The following is an 11,519-nucleotide window of genomic DNA, read 5'->3' as shown; positions in this document are numbered from 1 at the left end:
GTCCAGACCGAGGGCAGCTGAGGACGCTCAATACCGGGAACTGAAGCTCTCGGTACCAGCAGGGACCAGGGGTTCCCAGGGGGCCCAGAGCAGCCTCATTCAGCTCTTGGCACAGGCAATAATGAGACGTTAAGGTTCTTTTCAGCAGATTTCCTTCACAACGGGAGTCATCTCTCCTTTCTTTCTGTCTTCAAAGTGGAAACAGTGAAATGGTCATCTTAATCTGGGAAGATTATGTTAACCACCCGGGAGCAGATGAAATGGCTTTTCTCTAAGGGGCCTTTCCTTCCCTGTGTCCAACCATCAGCCCCCCGATCCCCGGCTTCACCCACACGAAGATTTAATAATTGCACTGGCTGTAGAATAGGAAAGAGAGCTCTCTCCCTGTTCACCTCCCAACTGCTCATCTGTTCAGCTTCCTAGGAAAAAAGACTGTGTTATACCAAGACCTTCAGGGAAATCAGAACGGGAAATCAGAACCCACTGGACACAGTGACCTACCTTCTAAGGCTTTTTTAAAAAATAAGTTAAATGTGATCTCCATGGTCTCTTTCCCCTTATTCTTTTTAGAGATTTATTTATTTATTATTTATTTATTTATATTATTATTATTATTATTTTTGGCTGTGTTGGGTCTTAGTTGCGGCATGTGGGATCTTTTGTTGCACCACGCAGGCTCTTCATTGTGGTGCACGGGCTTCTGTCTAGCTGTGGCAACGAGTTTTCTCTTCTCTGGTTGTGGTGCTCAGGCTCCAGGGCGCGTGGGCTCTGTAGTTTGCGGCATGCAGGTTCTCTAGTTGAGATGCACGAGCTCAGTAGTTGTGGTGCGCGGGCTTAGTTGCCCCACGGCATGTGGGATCTTAGTTCCCTGACCAGGGATCCCTGCATTGCAAGGCAGATTCTTTACCACGGGACCACCAGGGAAGTTCCTCTTTCCCCTTATTCTTTGCTTAGACCTGGGGGAGGGGGAAGGAGGGGAAGTTCAGAAAGGACATAAGCCTGGCTGAGTTCAGCTAAACTTAGTGTTGATGGCGACTCATTCACGCATTCAACAAATAATTATTAAGTGCCTTCTATGTGCCAGGCGCTATGCTGGGTATTGGACATTAAGCAGAGAACAAAACAAAGAGCTCTGCAAGAGGCTTACACTTTAGCAGGGAGATTCTAACCGTGATGGTGCTGTTTTCACAAGCTGTGATTTATGTTTGTGATGATCTCCCTGGTCACTGCATAGAGCATGGACTGAAGTGGGCCAAGGGCAGAAGCAGAGAGACCGGTGAAGAGGCTCCTGTAGTAAACCAGGTTGAGATAGTAGTGGTTTGGATCAGCATAGTAGCAATTTAGGCACAGAACATTGGGAAGATTCTGGATCTATTATGACGGTGAAGCCAACATGACTTTCTGATGGCTTGGGTGTAGAGTATTAAAAAGGAAGCAAGCCAGGGATAACTCTGGCATTTGGGACCTCAAAACTCTGAGACATGGGTTTGTTTTCTTTTTGACCTGACCAAGTCCAAGTTGACTAGTACATGAGTCAGATGACTTCCTCTAGTAGAAAGACCCTGGATTGGAGTTAAGAGTTCTGACCCTCCCTCCTGGATATGTGGTCTTGCACCAACAATGAATGGGATGAACACGGATTAAAGGGAGGAAGTTCTTCCCTCTGATCAATTTCTGCCACAAGGGAGCTGTGACAGTTTCCCTCTTGGGGCCTGAAAGTCCCCATCTGGAAAGCGGAGAAGCTGGATGAAGTTCCGTTTCTTCTCTGTACCCCCCAGAGTGCTTGGCATAGACCAGAGACCTGAGAAATAAAGGGTGATTGAATGACTGTTTGCATGATGTCCTTTCTGTGCTGTTGTTTTCCAGGAGCGCTGGGCTTCTACCATGACTGACACCGTGTTCAGCAACAGCTCTAGCCGTTGGATGTGTCCCAGTGACCGACCCCAGCAATCAAAGTAAGTTGCTGGGTGTTCCTGGGAGTTGTTTGCTTTGGGGCAATGAGGTCCTGATCTACACTTGAAGGAGGAGAGGAATAGCAAGGAAAGAAATTTCCCTCCCTGGGGTGGAGGAAAAAGAACCTAGTGGGAGTTTGTCGTGGAAACTTCACTGATTTTACTTCTTTGCAAGGTTGGAGTAACAAGATTAAATTCTGAGCTCCATGCCCTAAATGAGAGGTGGCTTGGTGGAATGGAAACAGCACTGACCTGGTGGTTAGAATCAGACTTGGTTCTGGTTCTAGATCTGAGCTACTCTGGGTGAATCTCTTTCCCTTCTCTGGGCCTTGGTTTCCTCATCAATTAAATAAGGAAGTTGGACTAGATCAGAGATTGCAAACTGGCAGGCCACCAGCTGACTCTGACTTGCAGAAATGTATTTTTTATTTTTGGCCTAATCATTTAAAAATTGGGAAATTTCACATAAAATAACTTCACATACTCTTTCCAGTAACTATTATACCTGAATCAGTGGTGTGCTGGATCTGTACCATGGTGGTTCCTTAGAGCTGATGTTAAATTTTCGGGAATTTTGCAAGTCAGTTGTTAAACATGGCCAGTATTAAAAATTAAGTTGTATAGTTTTACGATTAAATTATATTAAACACAAAGGTGGTGAATACTTAACGTTAATCACTTCTTATTTTTTTAAAACATCTTTATTGGAGTATAATTGCTTTACACTGGTGTGTTAGTTTCTGCTTTATAACAAAGTAAATCAGCTGTACATATACATGTATCCCCATATCTCCTCCCTCTTGCGTCTCCCTCCCATCCTCCCTATCCACCCCTCTAGGTGATCACAAAGCACCGAGCTGATCTCCCTGTGTGATGCAGCTGCTTCCCACTAGCTATCTGTTTTACATTTGGTGGTGTATATATGTCCATGCCACTCTCTCACTTCGTCCCAGCTTACCCTTCCCCCTCCCCATGTCCTCAAGTCCGTTCTCTATGTCTGCGTCTTTATTCCTGTTCTGCCCCTATCACTTCTTAATTATTTTACTATGTTTTGTTATTCTCCATGTTATTTGTGCCTATGATACCTGTATGGTGAAATACTATATAATAGTACACTACTGCATGTTTCCTCCCAGTTCTGCATTTAGTGACATCATATAGGTACTCGAAATCAGCCACAGTGGGACTTTTTCTCCAGAGGTTCAACTGTTAAACATTTACCAGCACACACTGCCTGAAGACCTTTACAGTCTAAGTCTATTGTTTATCATCCCTGCAGATTTTCACTCAAAGGTCTTATTTTTTAAACGCTTGGTGATTTTTTATTGTTAGCTCAATCTGTGAGAATCCTGGGGATCTACCATGGGAATATTTTCTTCAGAGAGATTTGCACTTGCTTCTGCCAGGAATCAGGTGTGCTGCTCACCCAGGATGTGACCTGAGCTCCCTTAGAGGGTTCTGGCTCAAAGTGGGGGTCTCAGATTCAGCTTCCTCACCTTGTTAGGAGCTCAGAGTCAGCCTCTGGAACATAATGCTGGTATGTACATTAGCTTACTGCTCACAGCTCCCTGTTCTGGATTCAGTTTGCTGGGTGTTCTTTTTCTTTTTTAAAAAATTGCCTCATAAAGGTATAATTGATTTACCTCCAACAGTACACATTTAAAGTACAGTTTGATCATTTTTACACATATGTGCATACTCATTCCCCTTTGCAGTCTCTCCTTTCTGCCTCTCCCTCTCCCCTCCCATCCCTAAGTAATTACTAATCTTTTTTCTGTAACTATAAATTAGTTTGCATTTTTTAGAATTTCTATAAATGGAATCATTCAGTATGTACTCCTTTTCGGAGAGATGTCTTCTTTCACTTGGCATAATTATCTCATGATCCATCCATATTGTTTTTCATATCAATAGTTTATTCCTTTTTATTGCTAAATAGTATTTCATTGTGTGGATATACCACAATTTGTTTATCCGTTCACCTATTGATGAACATTTGGGTTGTTTCCAGTTTGGGGCTAGTACAAATAAAATTTGTATAAACATATACTTTCATTTCTCTTGAGTAAATACCTAGGAGTAGAATGTCTCAGTGGTATGTATAGTAGGTGTATGTTTAGCTTTTTAAAAAACTGCCCAACTGTTTTCCAAATTGGTTGTACCACTTTAAGTTTCCACCAGAAGCGTACAAGAGTTCATCTCTCTTCCTCCTCACCAACACTTGATATGATTAGTCTTTTCCATTTTAACCATTCTAAAGTGTGCATAGTGGTATTAGTTTTGTGATTTTAATTTGCACTTCCCTAATGACTAATGATGTTGAATGTCTTCTTTTGTAATTTTGCCATTCGTATAACCTCTTTGTTAAAGTATCTGTTCAAATACTTTGTCCATTTAAAAATTGGGTCATTTATCTTCTTGTTATTAAGTTTTCTAAGCTTTTTTCATGTGTTGTAGATAAAAGTCCTCTGCTGGACACACATTTTGCACATATTTTTCTTGGTCTATGACTTGCATTTTCTTTTTCATAACAGAGTCTTGAAGAGGAAAAGTTTTTTTTATTTTGATGAAGTCTGTTTTGTTTATTTGTTTCGAAGTAGGGAGGTTTGTTGGAGAATTCCCTTATTTTCTAGCAATCCTAGGGTCTTTTGGAATATTTAGTGCACTCATATTCTTGAAGCAAAAGTCCCTGTCTATTTACTACTTCTACCTAAAACCTCCTCTAGTTCTACAAGTTTCATAGTTTTGAAGACATTATTGAACTCTGTTGGTTTCCTTTTTGAAAGGAAACTTCTAGTTTCCAAGCCCTTCCCATGATGTCCTCTTGAAGCCAACCTTACTTGGCAGACAATATTCCATCAGCCAAAAATTGTCTCTGTAAGATAAACAGTTGCCTGAAGGTGAATGGGGTAAAATATTTATTTTATTTAAGAAATGTCAGTTAATTAAAACCCCATACATAAGAGTTCACTTTAGTCAATATGAAGCCAAACAATTTGCCTTACAATTAAATTAGAATTATTCAAACAGTCTGGATGCAGTTTCATTAAAGTGCTTCTGGGCTCCTGTGAAACATCTTGGCATTCTGAATGCATCCGGCTGGCTTGATTGCTACTGCATTTTCTTCAGATGTTAAAATTATTTTCCAATAAATGCTAATGGGTGAATTATAGTCATCACACATGCTATCTAGTCTGCAGCAGTGATGATGTGCTAATGCAGACACTTCAAATGTCTTTCTCCAGTAAATTAAGAAATCTAGTCTTAATTAACTGCTGGCTAGCCAGATACACTTTACTGCCTTTATGATTTCTCTCAGTTTCCTTGAATCTAATGATGGTGTTTGGAACACAGTTGTGGTTGTGTTTGAAAGAAGTGAATGTATCTGTTTCTTGCATCGGTAGGACAGGGCTTCAGCTGTCTATGTTGGGGATACATGCGGAGAAATGCTGGTCTCCGATAGTTGATACTTCTCTATAGTTTTCAAGTCTGCAAGCCTGAGAGTGCCAGAGATCAGAGGTGGAAACTGAGGCATGAGGAGGAGATGTGACCTGCCTATGGTAGCCTGTCTAATAAGTGGAGAGGCTGGTCTCCTTTTTAGAATGGAAGGACTTGCTTCCCCAAACTGGGGCACTGGGAGTTCTGCTTTTGGATGATCCAGTCATGGTTCAGGGCTCATTGCCTACCTCAGTGTGCTCCTTATCCCCCAGTGTTTGAAACAACAGAAACCAAGAATGGTGGTGGCCCTGTTATCACTAAGTGATTCCTTTTTAGTGCCAAAGCACATTATTCAAATACATAAATGATCAGATTGGTTAATTAATAAGCTGAACTGATTGGTCATTTTAATCAAGGCTGTGGCTCCTACAGCCCTACATTGCTGCAGCCTTGTTTTAGATGTGCTGGAATAAGATAATAATGACTGATAACAAATGGAAGTAGGTCATTGTGATTTAAACAGAACTGTGCGGTTGTGGCATCCAGACAGCGTTGATATTGTTAAGAGATTTTTTTCCCCTAACTTTATTCATTTTGTTCTTTCTCTCCTTTCTTTGCCTTCCTTCAGTGATAAAGAACAGTGAGTATTTTGTCATACTTTTATTTTTCTACAGACTGAATTTTATCTCTTTTCTGATTAAAGTGGCTTGTCCCTAAAGAGAGATGGTCCAAAAAGGAACTAGCATGTTTTACATATCTAAAAACAAATTCAAGTTGTTAAAAAAAAAAACACATACCCCTCTTGAGAAAGAAAAATATGAAACTTCAAAAAAAAATCTTGATGAAAGGTTGGAAAATATTCCTTAGGAGAGCCCTCAATTTAATTTTTGTTAGCCATTAGTGGGATTCAGCAAGCTTATTAACCACCCTGTGCCTCTGTTTCTGCAACATTTTGCCTGGGAACACTGTTTTTAGATAAAGAAAATATTAACTCAAATGACTACTATCATTAATCAAAGATGATGATGAGTAGAACAGAGCTTGTGGGAAGTTATGTGCTATACACATGGTCTCTGTCACCTCATGGAAGCTCAGCCTGATTTCCCAGTGAAATGCCTTTGACTCAGAGGTCCTATCTTTGCTCATAACTTTTGTTTTAAATTGGATTCATTTCCTAAATATGCATGACAGATTGGATGCTGGGTCCAACAAATGAACAGTCAGGCTGCAAAGCAGATGGGGCTTTGGTTGTGTGTACACACTGGGAAACTATGGGAGGTCATTTTTACCTTCCCCTTGATGGGGAAGTTTTCACAGAGCCACAGCCAGAGCGCTGAGTCTAGCCTCAGGACACCCAGGTCTGAGTCCTGCTCTGGGACTCAGTGTCCGTGTGGCCTTGGGGCAGTGCCCTTCACCTCCTTGAGCCCTGGCCGTAATGTGGGTGTGTTAACCCTGACCTCCCACCTTCACTGGGAGGTGATACGGTCAAATGAGATGCATGGGAAAGCTTTGTAAACCGTAAAGCACCAAAATCAGAGGAAGGGCAGATCACAACCTTGCTTTACCCTTGTGTGTATTTTATATATATATATATACCTTGTATGTGTACATTGTGTGTGCATGCATATATGTACGGTGTGTGTTCTGCAGTCTCTGTGTTGGCTGGTAAGATTCTGGTCTTTTTATGAATATTGTGAGCATATCAGTCAGACATGCTAGGGAGAGATGCTGAGATGTTGTGCGATTATAAATATGAACATCACAAGAGAGAAGTTCATGACTTCACAGGGTCCCAAGTGCTTCAGGCGTCCTGAATGCTGAAAGCTGAAAGGTAGGGTGTATGTCCATCCTCCTTCCCTCTCTCCTTCATCCTCTCCCTCCTCTCCTCTTCCCTTTCTCCCTCCCTCCCTTCCCTCCTTCCTTCATTAACAAACACATATCATGCACTGTGCAAAGCACCAAGAATACAAGGTTAGCCAAAGTCTGAGTGGATGTCTAGAAGGGTTTACAAACAAATAAATAGTCAGTCACCAACAAATACACTTTATAGTGCAAGGAGCTGTAATAGCAGAATCACAGGGGCCAAGGGAGCACAATGATGGACACCTAACCAAACTTTGGGGTCATGATGGGAGAGCCTCCTGGAAGAAGTAATGTGTCAGCTGAGACCATGTAAAGAAGGTACAAGATAGAGAAGAGACAGAGGAGTCCCAGGTAAGGGAACAGCATGTGCAAAGTCCAAATAGGAGAGAGAGCATGGGATTTTAGAAAAGCTGAATGGCACTCAGTCTGGCTTAAAAGATTACCAGGAGCCCGAGATCCCCTTAGCTTTCTGAAGGGAGTCGGGGAACCACAGCATCCTTTTGGCACCCTCTTTAGTCTGTTGGGGTAAATTTCATCCAGAAGGGCCTTTTTACCAGCAGGGCTTATGTAAAATGTTCTGTGGTGTGGATGCCCCTCCTTCCACACCCTCCCCTTCAGGATTCATTAAAATCTCATTCACTGAGCTGTAAAGAGACTTCCTGCTGACACCTGCTTCTGTCGGCATCCTGGGGGAAGGGAGGGGATAAGAAGAAAGGAAAGAAAAAGGATTAATTTTCTGCACACCACCGCTGTTTAATGCTTCAGAGCCTTCGTGCCCTGACAGCATTTCCATCATCCCACTCCTTTTGGGAGTTATAATATATTAATAGAGACATCCGGTGGGTATTTATTACGTGACTGTTGTGTGCATGAAATGAAGAATCAAGGTGGGAGGCAGGAAGGAGCTGGGAATCTGCCCTTTGCAGTATTTTAGGGGGAAACATCTGTGAGGGGCCTCCACCTGCAGTCAGGACTAATTTCCTTTTGTGTTAGAGGCCAGTGGTGCTGGTTTGTTGGGAGAGTTCCTTCTGACCATCTCTAGATGCACCTAAACAAGTACATTCAGGTCACAGATGAAGCACGTCCAGAATGCTGGTGTCTCGAGCCTCTGACCATGTTCTCCCCACACAAGAGAATTTCTCGGCAATTCTCTTCCCTCTTCTGAGTGTCAAGCATCTGGAAGATGAGCAGGTCAACTGCAGTGATCTTTAGACTTCTGTTAGCAGCGAAATTCTTTCTTTGAATACTATTTTATTCAGAAGCTGAATACATAAGACAGATAAAGAGTGGCGATGGATAAAGACCTGTCATGGCTGAAAGCATTAAACATACCACGGTGTAACTGTAAGTTAAAATAATACCAATCTGTAAAGTAAATGTAGGGAGTTTAACAAGCTTCACTTTTTTGTTGCCACAGTAGGTAGTGTATCAGTTATCTTTTGCTGTGTAACAAACCACCTTAAAACTCAGTGGGATAGAAAAACGATGATTTATTCTCAGGGACCTGGGCTCAGCTGGTGGCTCTGCTGATCTTGGCTGGGCTTGCTCATGTATCAAAGGGTTGTCTGGGGCCTCCCTGGTGGCGCAGTGGTTGAGAGTCCGCCTGCCAATGCAGGGGATACGGGTTCGTGCCCCGGTCCGGGAGGATCCCATATGCCGCGGAGCGGCTGGGCCCGTGAGCCATGGCCGCTGAGCCTGCGCATCCGGAGCCTGCGCATCCGGAGCCTGTGCTCCGCAACGGGAGAGGCCACAACAGTGAGAGGCCCGCGTACCGAAAAAAAAAAAAAAAAAAAAAAAAAAAAAAGGGTTGTCTGATCTAGGATGGCTGTGGCTGGAATGACTCAGCTCTGATCCACATGCCTCTCATCCTCCAACAGGTAGTCCTGAGCTTTTTGTCATGGTGATGACAGAGAGTAAGTGGAAACACACAAGGCTTTTGCAGGCTTAGCCCCGGATGGCACAACATCTCTCCCCTGTGTTTTATTGGCCAAAGTAAGCCATAAGTACAAGCAAGATTCAAGGGGTAGGGAGAAAGACCCAGACCTTTTGGTGAGATCAATTTCAAAGTCACATGGCAAAGGGCATGGATACTCAGAAGGGTGAAGTATTGAGGTCACCAATGTAATAAACTATATCTCATGATTTTATTAAATATCAAATATTAAATTCTTAAAAAATTTTTTTTCTCTCACTCTCTTTTTTTAAAAACTGGCATCCTTGCTTTGCTAGTGTTGGGAACCCAGCATTGCCATCTGGGCTGAAATGAGGATGGAGGGCCTGGTTCCCTGCCCACTCTGTCCATCGACGGCCCACTCACCTGCAGCCCTTTGAGGTCCCTCCAGGGAACTACAGACAATAGTTTGAAAACCATGGCTGAGACAATTTGGGGAAAGAGGAGGCAGGTGCCCTTCAGTGATTCTCCAGGAAGCATTGTCCTAGGTATGTGAATGAGAGCAGAGATGGGCCAGCCCTCTTCGCCCTGTCTCAGCCAGTAAGCCAGGGGTCTCTCCTCATGCAGCTACTGAGGGTCAGGAGTAGCCTCTGAAGGTCCCGGCAGGAAACAGACATGAAATCATTCCCACTTAACAGATCTGGAAACTGACATCCAGAGTGGCTCAGGGCCCTAGTACACACTGCTAATAAGCCACAGGTCCAGGATTCCAATCTTAAACCCCGCCAGGTCAAGGAGGGGTCAAGTTGGTACACAGTAGGCCCTCTGGGTATTTACTGGACTGGATACAATGCTCTGAGTAATTTGTCCAAGGAAGCAACACTTTGGTCTCCACCTTTGGTTTTTAACGAGATCCCAACACTGAACTCTGGTCTTAAGGACGTGGAGCTAGAATCCTGTGCCCAGAGGCCCTTGGCAAGGGTGCCACCGTCCTGTCACAGGAGCATTCTCAAGGCCCCCATGCTCACAGTGTTCTCCAGCCCAGAGGAGGCCCAGACAAGCCCATTTTCTCCCTTGAGAGCAAAGGCTTTGGTTTGAAAAACCATCTGGTTTCCCTCTGTTTACTTACGGGATTAAAATATGAATCCACAGGAGGCTTGCGAGTCCCCACTGAGACCAATCAGTGACATTTTCAAACACTAGATGAACTGTTTGTCAACTGCATGTTTTTGAGCAGAGGATGGGGGTCTGCAGAGGTGCCGGCAGCCTCTAGCAGGCCTTCTGCTCATCTGCAGATAGAGACAATTATCCTAGGCAGGCCCTTGGTGGACCCTCATTCCTGCTTATCTTTCTGCAGCCGTGCATTTCCTGTGCATTCTGATCCCAGCCAGTTGTGTGGTGGGGTGAGAGGCACTGGCTTCAGGTCTGACCCATGGCTGACCGTACCCATGACCAGATTGTGAGCTGTGGGAATGTGCCCTTGAAAGGGTCTCCACTGGGTATGAGGCCCAGCATCTCACCTGTGCTCTGTCTTGGTCACTGAGCTACTTTGTAGAGGCAGGAAATAAATGGAGGTGGCGATCAGAAGAGAATGAAGGAAGAAAAGAAGGGATGAAGGAAGGAAGAATAGGGGTAGGTGAGGCATCCATTTCCACGGAAAACCAGAGGGACCTGGGGAGGTGGCTGGATGAGGCTATGACTAAGGCTCTTCGGGAAGGATGGGTGGTCTTCATTATGCAGGAGTCCAAGGTATCCTTTACAACGAATGGGAAGAAACATCAGGCTGAGGGATATTAGCACACTGTAAGGAAGATCTTTCCAACAGAACGGCATAGACTCCTAATAAGAGAGTGAGGTCTTCATCACAGGGAGCATTCAAGCAAGGCTGGAAAGACCCCTGTAGGGAGGCTGTGCCAGATGGGCTTTCAGGTGATCCTCAACGGCCCTCCCCTCCTGGCATTCGTGCCTTTGTGTAACCTCCTCGCCTTGAGTGCGTGCAGGACCTGGGATGTGTTTCTAACCTATAGAATATGACAAACAGGATGGAACATCACCCTTGTGATTACATCATGTTATATAAGACCCTGTCTCATTTGACCGGAGCTTGAGAGTCACCTTGTATACTTGATGAAGGAAGTGGCCCACAGGATGAAGTTGGAGAAGTCTGCTTGGTCAGGAATTGCAAGTTGCCTCCAAGACATGGAGGTGACTTCCTGCTAATAGCCAACAAAAAGCTGGGGTCCTAGGTCACGTGGCTGCCAGGAAATGAATTCTGCCAATAACTCAAACTTGCCTGGAAGCTGATTCTTCCCCAGAAAGGCTCAAGTTGAGAACCCAACCCAGCTGACAACTGATTGCAGCCTTGTGAGATGCTG

General features: G+C 44.0%; 1 protein-coding gene across 1 annotated transcript in view; it reads left to right on the top strand.

The window, feature by feature from the left end:
* Positions 1-1,884: 1,884 nt before the first annotated feature.
* The window catches only part of RPH3A (rabphilin 3A), a gene marked incomplete at both ends in the record, with an annotated part of 61,775 nt that continues 52,140 nt past the window's right edge, over positions 1,885-11,519 (top strand). The window contains 2 exon segments of the mRNA XM_079717893.1: positions 1,885-1,955; positions 6,019-6,030. Coding sequence (XP_079574019.1) covers positions 1,885-1,955; positions 6,019-6,030 — 83 coding nt within the window.

This window comes from Hyperoodon ampullatus (genome assembly GCF_949752795.1).
Source record: "Hyperoodon ampullatus genome assembly, chromosome: 13".
Lineage (NCBI taxonomy): Eukaryota > Metazoa > Chordata > Mammalia > Artiodactyla > Ziphiidae > Hyperoodon > Hyperoodon ampullatus.
The sequence above is the reverse complement of the archived record's forward strand: the minus strand, read 5'-3'. Positions and strand labels throughout refer to the sequence as shown.